This window comes from Porites lutea, chromosome 2 (assembly GCF_958299795.1).
Source record: "Porites lutea chromosome 2, jaPorLute2.1, whole genome shotgun sequence".
In the NCBI taxonomy this organism is placed as follows: Eukaryota; Metazoa; Cnidaria; class Anthozoa; order Scleractinia; family Poritidae; genus Porites; species Porites lutea.
In genome coordinates this window covers 43,884,711-43,904,252 of record NC_133202.1, presented here as the reverse complement: position 1 = coordinate 43,904,252, position 19,542 = coordinate 43,884,711, and the positions used below count along the sequence as shown (strand labels likewise).

The 19,542-nt window shown below is 40.2% G+C and overlaps 1 protein-coding gene and 1 pseudogene across 1 annotated transcript; both read right to left on the bottom strand.

The window, feature by feature from the left end:
- Positions 1-1,798: 1,798 nt before the first annotated feature.
- LOC140926263 (uncharacterized) lies at positions 1,799-3,974 on the bottom strand (annotated as a pseudogene).
- A 9,599-nt stretch (positions 3,975-13,573) lies between these two features.
- Positions 13,574-18,106, bottom strand: LOC140928720 (uncharacterized). Its single transcript, XM_073378496.1, has 2 exons — positions 17,976-18,106; positions 13,574-15,032 (listed from the first exon to the last, which is right to left on the bottom strand). The coding sequence occupies exons 1-2, from the start codon at positions 18,013-18,015 to the stop codon at positions 13,819-13,821; spliced, it is 1,254 nt and encodes a 417-aa protein (XP_073234597.1). The 5' UTR covers positions 18,016-18,106; the 3' UTR covers positions 13,574-13,818.
- Positions 18,107-19,542: the final 1,436 nt, after the last annotated feature.

Genomic DNA, 19,542 nt, shown 5'->3' with positions numbered 1-19,542 from the left:
GCTTAAAAATACAATAAAAAAGACAGGAATGTGGTACCTGAATAAACTTGCACAAACTACCGTGAAAAAAAGACTTGACCCTCCCATAATACCTTTTAAAATAAGGGTAGACTCTCCCCAATGGTCCCATTTTTTGGATGACTCTCCCCTCTGAAGCTACATACTCAACGTCGATCATACTCAACCTACTTATGATTTTTATAATGTTGAATAAGAAGAACCTCGCTACCCATCTCCTCTTGATAAATCCAACAGATCTATTTCTCAATCATGACTGATCACAGGCCTTTCATACCATCGTTTACAGTGTAGACTTTTTGATGCCTCCTTAGTGATCCTGCTTTTTTGAAACACTTCCTACATCGTTTACATTCCTAAGGATTTTCTCCAGTGTGGACTCTTTCATGACTCTACGTGTCCTGTTTCCTTAAAACACTTCTCAAACTATTTACATTCATTAGGCCTTTCCCCAGTATGGACTCTTTCATGTTCCTTGATTTCCTATATGACTAAAACACCGGCCACATCGTTTTCCTAAGACTTTTTCTCACTGTGGACCCTTTCATCCCTTCTTAGGTCTCCCGCTTGACTAAAACACTTCCCACATTGTTTACATTCAAAAGACTTCTCCCCAGTGTGGACTCTTTCATGTGTCCTAAGGTTTCCTGCTTTACTAAAACACTTGCCACACAGTTTACATCCATATGGCTTTTCCCCAGTGTGGACTCTTTCATGACTCTTTAGTGTTCCTGCTTGACTAAAACACTTCCCACATTGTTTACATTCAAAAGACTTCTCACCAGTGTGAAGTCTTTCATGTTTCCTAAGATTTCCTGCTTCACTAAAACACTTGCCACACAGTTTACATTCATATGGCTTTTCCCCAGTATGGCCCCTCCCATGACTCTTTAGTGTTCCTGCTTTACTAAAACACTTCCCACACAGTTTACATTTATAAGGCTTCTCCCCAGTGTGGACCATTTCGTGACGTGTTAGCTTTCTCGCATTACTAAAACACTTGTCACATTAGGGCCGTTTATACGAGAGAAAATAAGCCGCAGCTTACTATAGCCGCGGCTTACATAAGACGCGAACACCCCGTATAAATGGTACAAAATCTATGTTCACGGCTTATTCAGCCCAAGGCCAGCTCAAGCCGCGGCTTATCCTGGCCGAGGGGTTTCGGGATGGGCTTATCCAAGCCGCGGCTTACCTTTGACGTGAAAGCGTTCGTATAAATGCACTCAAACGCTGACCGCGGCTTGCTGAAGCCGTGAACGACTGCTGCGCATGGTCTGTTTTCAATTATATCCCAGACCTTCACGGCCGAGAGACGCGCGTTGAAGTGGCGGGAAAATGAGTTGTGTTTACATTTACGAAGTGGAAAATGGCGGATAGAGATTCATGTAAAAAAAGAAACGTGTGGAGTGCCCCAGAAGAAAAACAAATCCTGCTCATATGCAGCGAGCTTGAGATTGCGGGCACATCTCGATGAAACCACTCAACGGACCGCTGTCGAATCGTTCGTCGGGGTTTTCGCATAAAGTTTCCCAATTTTCTTTGACCAATAATTACCTGGGAACCCAACACCAATCTGGACCGAAGAGACAGTTTAAAATGAAAAAGACAGTGAAAAAAACAGCGTTTTTTACGGGCCAAAGCCAGTCGTTTAGCTTTTTTGCTCGCCCGAGCCCCGGTTGCGAGATGCAAACGCAATTACCCCACAATGAGGCACCAAAACAAACTACGTCATCAATGGACCGATCTGGCCGCGAACTAAGCCGTGAACCATTTATACGAGCAGTTCGCGTCTAATATAAGCCGTACTCGTATGAATGGTTCCTTTCGCGTCTTATGTAAGCCGCGGCTTATTTTCTCTCGTATAAACGGCCCTATTGTTTACATTCATAAGACTTTTCTCCAGTGTGGACTCTTTCATGCGTCCTTAGGTTTCCTGCTACACTAAAACACCTCCCACACTGTTTACATTCATACGACTTCTCCCCAGTGTGGACTCTTTCATGTCTCCTAAGGCTTTCTGCTCGACTAAAACACTTTCCACACAGTTTACATTCATAAGGCTTTTCTCCAGTGTGGATTCTTTCATGTTTCTTTAGTGTTCCTGCTTCACTAAAACACTTTCCACATTGTTTACATTTATAAGGCTTTTCCCCAGTGTGGACCCTTTCGTGACTTTTTAGTGTTCCTACTTCACTAAAACACTTTCCACATTGTTTACATTTATAAGGCTTTTCCCCAGTGTGGACCCTTTCGTGTGTCCTAAGGTTTCCTCCTTGACTAAAACACTTTCCACATTGTTTACATTTATAAGGCTTTTTCCCGGTATGGACCATTTCATGCCTTCTTAGGTTTCCTGCTACACTAAAACACTTCCCACATTGTTTACATTCATAAGACTTTTCCCCAGAGTGGACTCTTTCATGTGTCCTAAGGTTTCCTCCTTGACTAAAACACTTCCCACATTGTTTACATTCATACGACTTCTCCCCAGTGTGGATTCTTTCATGTGTCTTAAGGTTTCCTGCTTCACTAAAACACTTTCCACATTGTTTACATTCATAAGGCTTTTCCCCAGTGTGGATTCTTTCATGTGTCTTAAGGTTTCCTGCTTGACTAAAACACTTCCCACATTGTTTACATTCAAAAGACTTCTCACCAGTGTGAAGTCTTTCATGTTTCCTAAGGCTTTCTGCTCGATTAAAACACTTGCCACACAGTTTACATTCATATGGCTTTTCCCCAGTGTGGATTCTTTCATGTTTCTTTAGTGTTCCTGCGTCACTAAAACAATTTCCTCATAGTTTACATTTATAAGGCTTCTCCCCAGTGTGGACCCTTTCGTGACTTGATAGTGTTCCTGCTTCACTAAAATACTCCCCACACTGTTTACCTTCATATGGCTTTTCCCCAGTATGGACCATTTCATGCCTCCGTAGGTTTCCTGCAACACTAAAACACTTCCCACATTGTTTACATTCATGCGACTTCTTCCCAGTGTGGGCCCTTTTATGTGCCCTTAGGTTTCTTGCTTCATTAAAACACTTCCCACATAGTTTACATTCATAAGGCTTCTCCCCAGTGTGGGCTTTTTCATGTTTCCTACGTTTGTTCCTACATTCAAACGGCTTTTTTCCAGTATGGACTCTTTCATGCCTCCTTAGGTTTCCTACTTCACTAAAACACTTCTCACATTGTTTGCACTCATAAGGCTTCTCCCCAGTGTGGACTCTTTCATGTATCCTAAGGTTTCCCGCTTGACTAAAACACTTCCCACATTGTTTACATTCATACGACTTCTCCCCAGTGTGGACTCTTTCATGCCTCCTTAGGTTTCCTACTTCACTAAAACACTTCTCACATTGTTTGCACTCATAAGGCTTCTCCCCAGTGTGCACTCTTTCATGTTTCCTTAGGTTTCCTGCTACACTAAAACACTTCCCACACTGTTTACATTCAAACGACTTTTCCCCAGTGTAGACTCCTTTTATCAGCTCTTTTTTGATATAAAATAAAAGCGATAGAAAAAGGCTTAGTTTTGTGCCCGTTTATTTTAAAGTTTAAATTTTATCAAATGTTAGGGGTCCAAGAGGGGGCGTTATAGATAGGAGGTGTTCGTTTTGGAAAAAAATATGAAAAAGTTAATATCTAGGGTAATAGGGTAATATCTAGTCCAGGCAGATAGAGATCCATATCTCAACTTCGATGTCAGAAATCCCCATTCAAGGTCATTTGCGTTGTCTATCACTACTTTGAACCTGGCATTGAACAAAAAACAATGTGCAAACCCTAATGATTTTGCTCCTTTTTGCTAATTCCTAATATTTTTGTGTAACTGAAATGGAGGCATCTATCAGATAGGGGACATTAATTAGAGATGGGAATCTGATAAACAGTGGTGAGAGCACTTGCCTCCCACCAATGTGGTCCTGGTGAAATCCCTGCATCAATTCCATATGTGGGTTCAGTTTGTTGTTGGGTCTCAGGGACGTAGTGTCCTTTACGCAAATACTGACGTGCACACTTGAGAAATTGGTAGTTTTTTTAAAAAAGATGTTCTGTCATAATAAACGCCATTTGTAGTGTCGTGACTTGACTTTGTATGGTGCAGATTTGTTCCTCTGTCTCGCTGTTATTCAGCATCATTTTAACACATGATAAACAACAGTTTGAGTAGTGAAATGTGATTTATAAATTCGAAACATTCTTGAAATGTTTGCCTCCAGGCGATCCCACATACATAGCGTATTCATGAAAATAGAAAAAGAATCAACCCTTACTGATTGCCATTCCTTTTAAGATTTATGTGGAAAGTTTTCCCATTCAAAACCTTTTCATTTTTTTTTAGTTTTCTCTTGCTCCATAAATCTCGAAAAAGGCTATCAAAAGACTTCTTATTAAATGTCACTCAACTGGAAGATCATGGACCAAACCATCCCGACGATCGTCCAAATTAACTGAAGCTAACCAGTAGGTGCACATTTTTTATGTGGCGTGGCATCAACAAGAATATGCAGGAAACTTACTCCTACAGAACAGATGTAGTATTTTTTCAAAAAAGTTGTGACAAACTTTAGAGATACAGAGATATGTGTTCCTGTTCTATCTAAAAGAAGAACGTTTTAAAAGCTTTTTTCGGTATCTCATTCTATTGTAAACAACTCAGACTATAAACTGCCAATCATGTATTAAAGAAAAGCAAAAATGTTATTTTCTTGTGCGTACTTGTGAAAATGGTCATGCTACGCCCCTAGGTCTCTCCTTTGCTTAAGATGTTTTTCTCTGGGTACTCCAGTTTTTCCCCTCTCCCCAAAAACCAACATTTCCAAATTCCAGTTTGTCCAAGTACCAGGTAAAAGAAGCAGCACTATTAAGTGGATATGCTACCTCTAAATAATTATTTAGTTATTTTAAAATTAACATCTTAGAAAGGGCATTTATTAAGCAAGAGGTGTTTAACCTGAGAGAGAGAGTGTCTATCAGACTGATTAGATTATTTTAAAAAATAATGGTACTTGGAAATTAGGGCAAAATCGTTAAATTTAATTCAGTTTCTTGCTTGGTTAATAGGAGTTTGCACATTGCATCTTGTTTAAATTCCTGATTAAGTTCAAAGTAACTTGACTTAGTCTAACTAGTGCAATTGATAAATTGGTAATAGGACTGAGTGGAGTCCAATTTGATCTGTAATCATACGAGTGATTAACAAAATCTGGCGACTGCGTAGCGGGAGTCTGATTTGTCTAATCACGAGCATGATTACAGACAGAATTGGACAAATTGAAGTTCTGTTGCCAATTAATCACAAATATAGCAACATTTTTGATGTTTTAGCCCTCTAGAAAATAAAGACACAAGTAATTCCAAGAGTTTTCTTACATAAAGCGAAAAAAAAGCCATTTATAAGTGCACGTGCGTGATGGCATGTACTGTCCACGTACATAGGCATGATGCATACTGTCCTATTACAACACTGTCCTATTAGAACTGAAATCAGGACAGTTGATAGCCAATCAGATTTGAGAATTTTGTTATAGATAGTTATTATTAAACCTAATGTAGGAAAACGAATCGATAATCAGTTTTTGGTTGATATCGATTGTATCGGTCAATCGATAGAAAATGATGGCCACAACTTTTTTGCTCTTACCACTATCTATTTTATTGATATTATCGATTTGAACTCACATTTATTTTCATTCCTTGATAATGGCCTCATGATGTCGCTGAAACATCAGTTTTTGCATATTTATGATTTGAGGTTCTAAACCCAATAATGCATTGAAAACTGGGCCTCGTTTGAAAGACTTGCGCAGGAGCTAGCGACTGGTATTATCACATGTTTTATGTGTTTTTCCCAACATTTTTCAATTATCCTTCATTGGTCTGTTTAGCTGATTGCTGTTTAACATAAATAGCTATTGAGCACTCTTCGCCCTCTCCACCCACCAAGTTAAGTTTCAAAAGTCAAACACTTTTAAAATTGCACCAAATTAGCTGTTTCCAATACAAACAAGCTGAATCAGTTGTTTATGTTGAGTTTATAACTCTTTTTTATCTTTTCAATTTGAAAATGTTTTGTTAAAATATTGAGTGTAATTCACAAAATAAATTTTGCAACAAATTTATCTGTCTGTATACTAAAGGCACATTAATAATATACTAATGTTCCAGAAACAATATCCCATTCTTTGACAATGTTAACCACTGAAACACATGGAAATTCTAGTGCTGATAAAGATCAATAATAAAATTGTCCACTGGCCATGACTTTTTTCTCTATTGACTTCTATCGATTTTCTATTTAATCAATCAATTTTATCAATAGTTATTGAGTGTCATCAACTGTCAACTTTATCCACTGCCCTAGTCAGGAAAGTAAGGATTGTGACATCAGAGTTAAGCTTTAAAGAAAAACACATAGATCTCCAAACGGCCTGGACATATAAATGAATGAACATTTTTAAGGGGCTGTTTACATGGAGGAAGATCCTAAAATCACCTTGGGTCACAGAGAGCCCACACAAATTGTGTGACTGTTTTTAACTGAAATGCTATGTATTGTCATTCTTGCCACTGGAAACAACGAATTTTGATCTTAGTAATACAGGATAATATGAACCTTTTCGATATTCAATATCCCCATGCATACATTAAAACAGTCCCACAATTTATGTGGGCTCCCTGTGGTTGGGTTTTATACATGCAGAAATTTTTGGTCCATGTGGTGCCCAAGTAGAGAAGGTTTGAGAAGGAATTGCAGTGCACCAACTATAACCAGGGCTGTCTAGACAAAGTTGACCAATCGGATTACAGGAAAATAACAATACATTCCGAGAAAGTTAGTTGTCAATCACAATCAAAATAAATAACATAGATTGAAACCAACCAATTACAACCTACAAAGATGTGATCTTTTGAACCCGATAAAGAAAGCACCTGTTTCCTGACAGGTCGGTTAGAGTGAATGATGCAAGCAAAAAACATAAACATTAGTTAAATTTTTGACTGGAGGTCATGATTTTATTGCAAAGTGTGGCAATGGTAGCGAAGAAATCGATGGTAGATGACAAAATAACAGCCTATATCTAACAAATATGTCTCCTGGGTGTTATATGAAAAGTTTCCAATGGCAAAACATTGTCTGGTGAAACATTTTGCTCTCTTGAAAAACATTTAGCTATCAATATTTAAATTTGGTGCTTCAAGTAACTTAAAAGCCCATTACCAACCTTTATGCATTGTGCGCCATGAACACAAATCCTGCGAATTTCGTCTTACATGAAATTACTGATAGTCATGAAAGGCTTTTCCAAAGATTTGGTGTTGGGTCAAACGGCTTAGGCTATCCATTCAAAAAAAATTGTCATCTGTTCAAACAGCTCAGATCATAATTATGATCGAAGAAAATGGTCACTTGTTCGAACAGCTCGTGCTATGTGTTCAAAACAATATTATTGTCAGCCATACTATGGTTCCAAATCACCTTCACCCGAGCCATTTGCAATGAACTTGTCAAAAACTGTAAGCTTAAATGATTCTTCTAAATGTTGTTTACCATCATCTCATGAATTTTCACAGTACATTTCTGCTGAATAGCCTTCTTTGCTTTCATAACATTGGATTATCATTACAAGTTTCATTCCAGACTAAGTTATAATTAATATGCAACAAATTTCCCAAACAATTTGACCTTTTCGTATGAAAATATCAAACACTTTTGGTAGCTGTGGGAATACACTCTCACTGTCAACAAACTTTGCCTCTATCATCTTCCTTTACCATTTCCGGGAAAATAGTTAATAGCTATTGCCATGGCATAGATCTGAAAAATAACAACGGTTCTTTGCAGTTCTTCTCGGGGCCGTGCCATTTCTTTCAAGTAAACCTGAAATGTCAGTGAACTCATCCACTTCCATGAGAAATAATACTCATTTACTGACTTTGCAGGTGAACTGTGCAACCATTTCTCAGATGAGGAAACGTACAACTCTGATGCGACCACAGCTGACTAGCTCTGGCTATTTTTGTCTTTTTGCAAGAAAGCCTGGCAAAAGTGTTGACCAATCAAAGTGCGCCATTTACAAAAGCGCGGTTTCAAAACATAAACAAACGACTGCGTTGCATCAAGGTTGGCAATGGGCCTTTGATAATTTTTGTAACAGCTTCTGACTGGCCCACAACCGACTTTCTTGGAAAGTTTTGTCATTTTCCTGTAACCAAATTGGTCAACTTTGTCTAAGTGGTCCCGGTTACAGTACTGTTACTGTAAAAATGGCAGGCAACAAAATTAAAAGTGATTAGTCAAGACATTCTCCTCACTTTACTGATGTTAATTTAACTATCTAGACTGTGTACAGATGTTTTTTTCTGAGGGGATAGGGAGCACCTGCACACAGGCTAATAACTACCTTTCAGCACATGGAAACACCAAACAAAATGGTTGGCCTTTTTTGCCGTGATTAGCCACTGAATGACTCGCCACCATGTTTGTCTGGTTTGTCCCTAGTACTACATAATACTCGTCACATTAGTTGGGACAGTTCTGGGGCCGGTTGCTCGAAGCCTGGTTAGCGCTAACCATTGGTTAAGAGGTATCAAAATGTATAGGTTTCCATGGTATTTAACGCTGGTTAGCACTAACCATGCTTCGAGCAACCCGGGCCTGATGTTTTCTGCCCTCCCAATGTTGGTTTTTACGAGTTGGCAACACAGAAGCCTGAAATTCAACATTGGGAGGGAAGGAACACAACGTTTTGTTGGAATATGGGTGTTGCAAGGTGTGTCCCAACTCAAGGTGACGAGGATTGCTACGTTGTAGTACTAGGATTTTCGTAGCGAAGTTAGTTTACATGCACATGGTGCTAACATCTTCTAGTACTACGATCTTCCTACCACTCAGCTAGGAAGATCCTAGCGCCAGGGACAAGTACAACCTTGCATGTAAACCAGATACAGAAAACATATGGCGCTGGACTATCCACCTAATCTGGGGAGGATCTTCCTCCCTCTAAACAAGTACAGCCCCCTAACTTACGATCGATCGATCAAACTCGTGATACCTGCAAGTGAAGCAATGGGAATGTCAATGCTTGCATTCATCCTCTCGGGAAAGACAACCACACCGTAAGCACAAAGCAACGACGAACAATCTAGGAGAATTATCGAATAGTTTTCAGCCTATTACACAGACCGATTAAAACGCGATGTCTTCGTTACGTATTGCCTCGCACTGAAAAAAACACCTCTAGATCCTGTGTCTAGGGGTAGTACTTGGTGTAAGACTGCCCAATAGTAGTGGGCAGTGGCTCGGGACATTTTGGGCAGTCTTACACCAAGTACTACCTTCTCTTACTTTCACTACTTTGGTCGTGTATGCCACGCAATGTGTGACAATAAAAGAGTGGGGGCGGTGAAAATAATACATTGCTTACGGCTAATTAAATTGGCGGATTAAGCTAAGCACAGTATTTTCAAAAAAAGAACCGAAAAAAAAGACATTGGTTTATTTCAGTAACTGGCGTTGCTAAAACGAGCTCTCTCCTCCGCCGTTCATGTTCAGAACACGGAGAAAGAAACTTTAGCCGCCGCTTGTTTAATACGTCCTCAATAATACGTGAAATTAGGCATTTACCCGTTGTAGAAGTGCAGTGCAGCGAAGGCAAAGAAATGTACAACAAAAAGTGTGATGCACACATGGTATTGCACCTGGCTGGGCGTGATCACTGATACTACATGACTGCCTGATCAGGGGCGGATCTAGGGGAAGGGTGCAGGGGGTGCGCCCCCCGAGATGATCTGCGGTTTTCTAATACAACTGGTATTCTGCGAAAAAAAAAGAAAAACTGAACTATGTGGTTTATTGGTGTTGAAGTAGAGCAAGACACGAGTGCATCCCCTCCAAAAAAAACTCCTGGATCCGCCCCTGCTGATGATGATCATTCATTGTCAAATCCCGGGAGGGGGGGTACTTGGGTTAAGGCTTGCTGGGTATGTGCCGCTGGCCTCTCAGAGCCCCTACCCCATTATAGTCTATTTTTTGGCTAATTATAGACCCCATCTTAGTCACTTTTTGGAAAATGTAATTTTCGCGATCCCAACTTAGTCACTTTCTATTTATGCATCTACCTTATCAATGTGGTTTCAAGCGGCGGGATGTAATGCGGTCAATGCGAGCTTACTGTTAAATTTAATAAACAACAACGTTCTGATTTTTTAACCGAGAATCTTCCCATTTTGAATCCCTACTTACCCCGAAAATCCGAAAATTTGCGACCCCATTCTAGTAAATCTATTGAAAATGCGACCCCATTATGGTCACTCCAGTCGTGAAAATGCGACACCATCCAGCGGCACATCCCTATTAGCCTCTTGTAAGGGAGTATAGGTAATAAAATGCCTTTTTTATCAAATGAGGTCTTCGTCGTCTTTGTTGTGTGCGAACTGTAGATTGTCACTCCTTTCCGCATAAATTATATATCAAAAAAAGGCGGGAAGAGTACGTTGGTCAATAGACCATTCCACGTTTTTTTCAAATTTTGACTGCGACCAGTTACGGTGAGGGTAAAAGGAGGAAAGAGTTTGCGGAATAGCATGTGGCACGGCTTGCGGAATGACATAATTATGCGGAATGTAAAATATGGAAAATGGCGTTAAGAAATAAATTAAACTGAAAAACATGTGCGCGTCTTTGCCGCCCCTTTTTTTTGGCGCCAATTTGAGTGAGCAACTTTTTTGCTGGTCCATTAATTACTGCTGGCTTAAACCAACAAGGCAGAGCAGAAAGTAGCGGTAAGCTTTACTGCATTCGTGTCTATGTAATACTTAATTTATTTTTGCTGCTTTCGACAATACTTTCTCTCTTTCTGCCCACCATTATAATAAAGTCAAATGTCAAAACGCTAAAGGGAAAAGAACGCTTGTTGAACGTGAAGTCGGGCTGGCTACAATTCTAGGGATTATTAATTAATACGGTGGACGGATCAGATCATATTTGATACTAAATGAACGCCCCTAGTCAGACATTAATCTGTAATCCAGAAAACGAGTGAAGCGAACTGCTCTCTGTCTCCTTTCGGCCTTTCCGCGTGTCTTCGCACCTTCCTTGTTTGTGTGAGTGTGTGCGTTTGATCGTGAAAAAATGCTAAAACGGTAGGAAGGTGAAAAAGAGAGAAAAAGACACACTCTCAATTGCCAGGATTCGAACTCGCCCTCTTCCGCCAGCTGTTAGCTTCGCGTGCCGGAAACTTAACCAAGCAGCTAAGGAAACAAAATACAAGATCCGTTTTCATCTCTAAATATTATGTCACGATCACGTAACCCACCGTCCGAAAAAGAAACACTTCTCTAGCCTGTTTACAGACGTCCCCCCTCCCTCAGAAAAAATTCTGAGGGAGGGGGACATCTGTACACAGGCTACACTTCTCACGCGGTTGCAAATACAAATATAGGTAAAAGGAAACTGTAAAGTTAATCGTGCAAACATCGTTTGCAGGAAAAATTTATTAAGTAGAAGGGAGCGTGACCTTCCAAAACATATTTTCTTCAACGGCCGACTTTCGTGCTGTAGTATCGATGCTGCCATGCCGCCCGACTAATAAAGGCAAGAATCATTGTGACTGTGCGGAAAAGGCTAATCGACAATGAGCGTTCGTGGCTTTTTGATTGTCATCGCGGAGATGTCAACATTAAAACAGCGGCTGCGTTCGCAAATCGATTGGCGCCAAAAAAGGACACACTTTTCAGTTTAATATATTTCTTTGGGTTATTCTGCATATATTACATTCCACATAATTTTGTCATTCCGCAAGCTATGCCACATGCCATTCCGCAAACTCATTCCTCCTTTTACCCTCACCGGACGAGTTGGCGAAAATTCGCCGGCGCGACTGGAAAGCAGTGGCGTGTCCAGGGGAGGGGCCTGGGGGGATCGCCCCCATCCCTTATTGCTGGTTTTCAGTGCCACGCCATTCAAAATAGATCAAAATAAAAATCAATACCGTTCAATAGATTAAGTCCAGAATCTGGGAAATGAAAGGAAGTACATATACAAAGACCCTGGCGAAGATGCGGGTCAGAGGAATATTTCGTTTACGAGATATCCGAAGAAATGCTTTACCCAAACTTATAGAGATTTGTATGGAGACGCCATGCTGGTGCTCACCTGGATGAGCTCCAACATGGCGGACGGAAACCAGCAGAAACATCTGTTACCGAGGTTTGCTACAAGAGCGTGAATTTATTCTTCGAGAAACTCATAAACATTAAAGTAATACTTTTTCTTCTACACGAACTGTTTAGATAGCAAAATTTCCTGAAATAAGTCATTTTTTTAACCTCTCTTGGCCGTCATGTAAATGCCGCGTCACGCAAAAGCTTAGAAATTCAAGCGTACACTATCACAAAACCAAGAAACCTTTTGAAGCCAAAATTTGTATGAAAATTAGTTTTCAGCTGCTCTAATACATCGTGAAAGTAAAATCTCGGTAGAATCGATAGTTTTTTAGTTTGAGTTTTAGTGACGTCATGTGAAAACCAACAATTGTTAGACCAAACTGAGGCCCGAAGGGCTGAAAAAATCTTTTTTTGAGACCGGGTCCCCGCTCCCCTCTTAACTTAAGGTCTGGATCCGCCACTGGGAAAGAACGCCTTAAAGTCAGTAAATATACCAAGTGTGAAAGTGAATCGTTGATAACTAATGAAGATAGAGCGGTTTTCATTTGAGTGTCGAAAAGTAATTGGTTTTGCACTTTCTACACGATGCGATTGGCTCAAAGATTCGCGCCACCTTTTCATCCAATCAGAAGTAAAACCAAAGCCAATTGTGACGTGCTCGCATGCATTTTCCCGCGCTTTGCGTCAGCCACATGTAATTACTTCGAGTTTTGATTGGTTCAATGTATTGTCTGTGTCCTATGTGATTGGCCAGAGTAATTACTTTGGTTTTGGTTTTACGACACTCAAACGAAAACCACTCTATAGCTCTGTAAATTCGTGTTGCAGGCGCCGGTTTATTTGTAGGGAGAGGGGAGAAACTTCGAGGAGGCACTCGCGCGCACAAGAGGAGAAATTTAGAGGAGGCGCCTCCTAATCGGCTCCTATCCTCCTCGCGTGTTTCCTTCTTTCCCCCGCGCACTCTATTAAAAAAGACTACAACCACAAAAAATTAGTCGGCGCCTACATCGTTGGCCTCCTGGTTCCTGGTATGTGTTGCCGCAGTCTTGCCAAGTCTTACGCTTTCTCGTGAGTCTCACGATTTCACGGCCTTTCTCACGAGTTGGCCACTGATTTCTCACGCTTTCTCAAAAGTCAAACTCCGAAAAAATTTTGGAGTCGTACGATTCGTTTCCAAGAAAGATATCGCCAGCTCAATCCACTGAAGAAAACGCTTAGCGGTAGCGTTTGATTACATTCTTTTCGCCTACCGCGACTTGCCGCTTCCACCAAATGAGCAGACTTACTGTTTCGCTTTCAAGTTGACCGCCAACAAAACAGGAAAATTACTGTTTAAATCCAACAGATCTATTTCTCAATCATGACTGATCACAGGCCTTTCTTACCATCGTTTACAGTGTAGACTTTTTGATGCCTCCTTAGTGATCCTGCTTTTTTGAAACACTTCCTACATCGTTTAGATTCCTAAGGATTTTCTCCAGTTTGGACTCTTTCATGACTCTAGGTGTCCTGTTTCCTTAAAACACTTCTCACACCATTTTACATTCATTAGGCCTTTCCCCAGTATGGACTCTTTCATGCTCCTTTGATTTCCTACATGACTAAAACACCGGCCACATCGTTTTCCTAAGACTTTTTCCCACTGTGGACCCTTTCATGCCTTCTTAGGTGTCCCGCTTGACTAAAACACTTCCCACATTGTTTACATTCAAAAGACTTCTCCCCAGTGTGGACTCTTTCATGTGTCCTAAGGTTTCCTGCTTTACTAAAACACTTGCCACACAGTTTACATCCATATGGCTTTTCCCCAGTGTGGACTCTTTCATGACTCTTTAGTGTCCCTGCTTGACTAAAACACTTCCCACATTGTTTACATTCAAAAGACTTCTCACCAGTGTGAAGTCTTTCATGTTTCCTAAGATTTCCTGCTTCACTAAAACACTTGCCACACAGTTTACATTCATATGGCTTTTCTCCAGTATGAACTCTTTCATGACTCTTTAGTGTTCCTGCTTCACTAAAACACTTCCCACATAGTTTACATTTATAAGGCTTTTCCCCAGTGTGGACCATTTCGTGACGTGTTAGGTTTCTCGCATTACTAAAACACTTGTCACATTGTTTACATTCATAAGGCTTTTCCCCAGTGTGGACTCTTTCATGCCTCCTTAGGTTTCCTGCGACACTAAAACACCTCCCACACTGTTTACATTCATACGACTTCTCCCCAGTGTGGACTCTTTCATGTTTTCTAAGGTTTCCTGCTTCATTAAAAAACTTCCCACATTGTTTGCATTCATAGGGCTTCTCTCCAGTGTGGACTCTTTCATGTTTCTTAAGGTTTTCTGCTCGACTAAAACACTTGCCACATAGTTTACATTCATATGGCTTTTCTCCAGTGTGGACTCTTTCATGTTTCTTTAGTGTTCCTGCTTCACTAAAACACTTTCCACATTGTTTACATTTATAAGGCTTCTCCCCAGTGTGGACCCTTTCGTGACTTGTTAGCGTTCCTGCTTCACTAAAACACTTTCCACATTGTTTACATTTATAAGGCTTTTTCCCAGTATGGACCATTTCATGCCTTCTTAGGTTTCCTGCTACACTAAAACACTTCCCACACTCTTTACATTCATAAGACTTTTCCCCAGTGTGGACTCTTTCATGTGTTATAAGGTTTCCTCCTTGACTAAAACACTTGCCACATTGTTTACATTCATAAGGCTTTTCCCCAGTGTGGACTCTTTCATGTTTCCTAAGGCTTTCTGCTTGACTAAAGAACTTCCCACATCGTTTACATTGAAAGGACTTTTCCCCAGTAAGGACTTCTTTTATCAGATCTAAAAGTGTTCATAAAAGGCTTAGTTTTGTGCAGCATTATTTGGAATTTAAATTTTATCAAATTTTTAGGGGTCCAAGAGGGGAGGTGTAATAGATAGGAAAAAATATAAAGAGAGTTATATGTTTGCCAGTATCCGTCCACTACTAGTAACCGGCCACTTGAAACAAAAACTCAATTTTTGCAGTGCCCTTTCTACTTTTCAGTAAACAAAGCATTTCGAATAAAAGCTGAAGATTTTAGCTTTAAAATGCAAGTTTTGGCAGGTTTGCAGCTTGAAAAACAGTAAACAGAAAGTGCCATTCTGTTCAGGTGTGTAACCTTTTTATGGCTAATATTTACACTGTTTACTGTACAGCAGAACTTGTGGTGTTCAAATAAGGGTTGCTAATACGAGATATTTTCAAAGAAACTGTTTTACATATAAAGTGGAAATACCGGTACTTGATATTCAATTTGTTTGGAATAATGGGGGCCAGAAACATTCACTTAGTATTGATGTCAGGTGCCCAGTATCCAGCCATTTTTTTTCTTTGCTGTGTAGAATCAATGAATTAGCTGCGTTCATTATCCGGGGAAGATTTATTTCATATCTATAACAATAATTAAAGCTTAGGATATATAATAATTATAATCTGTATAATGTAATTCTACAAAACTCCTCATGGAAATTTTCTTCACTCATTCAGAGGCGAATCGATTTCGTGTGGATGGCTTGTTTTGTGTGACTACATCTTCCATATATAACTGGAAGAATCGAAGTTGAACTGGGAATTCTCATACAAATCCCCCAATTGTGACTGCTAGAATGGGGTTGCAACGGTCAGAAAAATTTCTCAAAGGGAGTGAGAGATGAGAAAGGAGGAATTAGTGCTAGAAAACAGCAGCCCAAATTAGTGGCGACTGAGCATGAACAAATCAACATGGTTCTTTTGAATGACTCCTCGGTTCAAACCTTTCACAGTTTTAAATAGACTGTCTTTGGGATAAATTTGAGAACTCTTGTGACCAAGAAAGGAAAGTTATTGCAATGTTAAACTGACGTGGCTGGATACTGGGCAACATACTGTAGGGTAACATCTAGTCTAGGCCGATAGAGATCCAAATCTCAAATTCGATGCCAGAATCCCCATTCACGGTCATTAATTTTGGTCCTTCTTTGAACCTGACATTGAACAAAATACAACATGCAAACCCTAATGATTTTGCTCCTTTTTGCTACAAACTGTACTTCCTAGACAGGAGGCATTTATTAGAGATGGGCGTCTAATAAACAGTGGTGAGAGCACTCGCCTCCCACCAATGTGGTCCAAGTTCAAATCCATTCATGAACACCATATGTGGGTTGCGTTTGTTGTTGGTTCTCTCCTTTGCTCAAGAGGTTTTTCTGTGGGTACTCCAGTTTTCCCCTCTCATCAAAAAGCAACATTTCCAAATTCCAATTCAACCAGGTATCAGGTAGACAAAGAAACACTAAGTGGATATGCTACCTCCAAATCATTGGTTAGTTTTAAACCCACTAATGCATTGAAAACTGGCCCTAGTTTGAAAGACTTGTGTACAGCCCGGGGGAAGGCACTTGGGTATTTTTTGGGTGGGTATGCGCCGCCCAGGACTCCACCCCATTCTAAAAAAAATTTCCCCTAAAATTGATACCCCGTTCTAGAAATGGGCCAATTTTTTATACCCCGTTCTAGAATTCGCCCTAAAACTGATACCCCATTCTAGAAATGGGCCAATTTTTTATACTCTGTTCTAGAAAGTTTGTAAATTGAAATAGCCCTATTTTTTTAAAAAAATATTTCTTTATTTGTTCGACTTATAAATCAAATAAATGCTTCTTCATTATCAGCAAAAATTTTAAGCAGAAGATAAAGCCGCGCTCCACAATTTTTTATACCCCGCTCTAGAAAACGCCTCTGAAATGGATACCCTGTTCTAAATCAGGAGCTTCAAAATCACGACCCCGTTGGGCGGCACATACCCGTATAGGTAATGTGTGGAGTAACCCCTCCCCCCCCCCCCCCTCCCCGGGGCGTAGAGCTAGCAACTGGCATTATCATGTTTTATGTGCTTTTCCATACATTTTTCAATTATACTTCACTGGTCTGGTTAGCTGATTGGGGCTATATAGTTAAATAGCTATTGAGCACTCTTTGCCCTCTCCACCCGACAAGTTAAGTTTTAAACGTCACACACTTTTGTGCCAAAATAGCTGTTTCCAATGAAAGCAAACTGAATCAGTTGTTTACGTTAAGTTTATGCATTTATAACTCTTTTTTATCCTGTTGATCTGAAAGTGTTTTGTTAAAATATTGAATGTAATTTGCAAAATGAATTTGGCTACAAAGTTATCTAAAGCCACATAATTAATAATTTACTAATTCATGTTCCAGAAACAATATCCCATATATTCCTTTGATAATGTTGACCACTGAAACACAATCATGGAAATTTTAGTGCTGATGAAAATCGATAAAGATCAATAATTATCCATTGGCCACGACTTTTCCTCTATCGATTTCTATTGGTTTTTTATTTATTTATAGTCAGGAAAGCGAGGACTCTGACATCAGAGTTGAGCTTTAAAAAAAAAACAGATAGATGTCCAAACGGCCTGGACATATAACGGATGAACATTTTTTAAGGGGGTGTTTACATGAAGGGAGGAAGATCCTAGTACCAGGAAGATCCTAGAATTACGTTGGGTAACAGAAAGCCCACACAAATTGTGTAACTGTTTTTACCTGAAATGCTGTGTATTGTTATTCTTGTAGCTGGAAACGACGAATTATATTGATTTTGAAGTGTTTCACAATCGATCAGCTCAGCGCTAGGGGTACGCTCAGGTAAACGTTCAATGTAAAACCCTTCAAATCACAACAATTCGTCACTTTCAGCTGCAAGAACGACAATGCACAACACCGGTACCAACTCGTGATACCTGCAAGTGATGCAATGGGAATGTCAATGCTTGTATTCATCCTCCCGGGACCGAAAGACAATCACTCCGTAAGCAAAAGGTTGGCACAAAGCAGCGACGAACAATCTAGGAGAATTATCGAATAGTTTTCAGTCTATTAAACAGACTGATAAAAATGCGATGTCCTCGTATTGCTTACAACGCTTTTCAGAGAGAATTTACTTTCGTCGTGTATGCCACACAATGTGTGACAATAAAAAAAAGGGTGCTTATGGCTAACCATTGCAGCCTGTTTCTACTTGTAGTTTCTCAGATAGTGGGGAAGACGCGAAAGTAAAAGGACCCGACTATCTCGGAACCTGGAACAGGCTAATTGCTAACTCGTTGAAGTATTTTATAACTGAATTGGATTTTTCAGTAACCGGCATTGCTAAAATGAGGGTAAGGTTGAGTGTGGGGGTGGGGGTGAGGGTAACGGTGAAGGGGAAGAGAACAGGGCTGGTCAATGGCTAGCTATTTGTGTTTCTGCTGCAGTTGAGTATTTCCAACCAACATGACAGGGATTTTTTTTTTTCACTCTTATTTAGAGGGATGAAAAATGCACAGAATTACAGTCTTTTCCGATCATTTTCTTTTTATACCCAGGGCCTGTTTAACAATAACGTGCATTTTCATGCAATCTTACAACCCTGCCATTCCAGGGTGGGATTACTTGCATGGTCGCGGTTGTAGCCTAGCCTGTTTCATATCAGAAAGAAAGAGGGCTTTTCTCTTGCCTTGTGCTATCGCCTGATTAGGTATATTGGTCGAAGTGGTCAAGCTTGAAGCTTTACCGACAGAAAATACCATAACATACCACAATGCCCTTTGTTTGTTACCCCAAAATTTTACATAAGCATTGTTTTCAGTTTTTCTCTTGGGGCCATTTTTACTCCCAAGAGAAACTGAAAACTATGCTTGTGCAAATTTTTGGGATGACAAACAAAGAGCATTATGGTATGTTATGGTATTTTCTGTAATGGTCAATTACTACAGCATGCTGGAATTTGTTGTTACATGAATGTGCCCCCCGGCTAGGCAGGTTAGGCCTGTTTCAAACGTCATGCTACTTCCGTGCTAAGCTGGCTCGACTGTAGCTCGACTGCAGCACGTCACTAGGTAAAGCACGACTTGGTTTCAGACGTCTAATTTAATTCAGTGGAATAGAACGGCTGTTGCTGAAAACGAATCACAAAAATTAAAGAAACGGTCTAGCAAACTTTAAAGTGTATTCTAATGTATTTACAATTTATGAATTGACTTCAGCAAGGCAATAGCACGGCATTTGAAACCAAGTCGAGCTACTGCCGTGTAGCATGGCAAGGATTGCCGTGCTACACAGCAGTAGCACGACTTGGTTTCAAACGTCGTGCTACTGCCGTGCTAAAGTCGAATTTAATTTGATCAGTTGAGTTTGGCGTGACAGTGGCACAACGTTTGAAATGGGTCTTAGGGGCCCACAATCCTAATCTCCAGGACATAATTACACATGCGTCGCATGTATTACTATAGGAGGTGAATCACAACAGAATTCCCACCAGAACCCCTG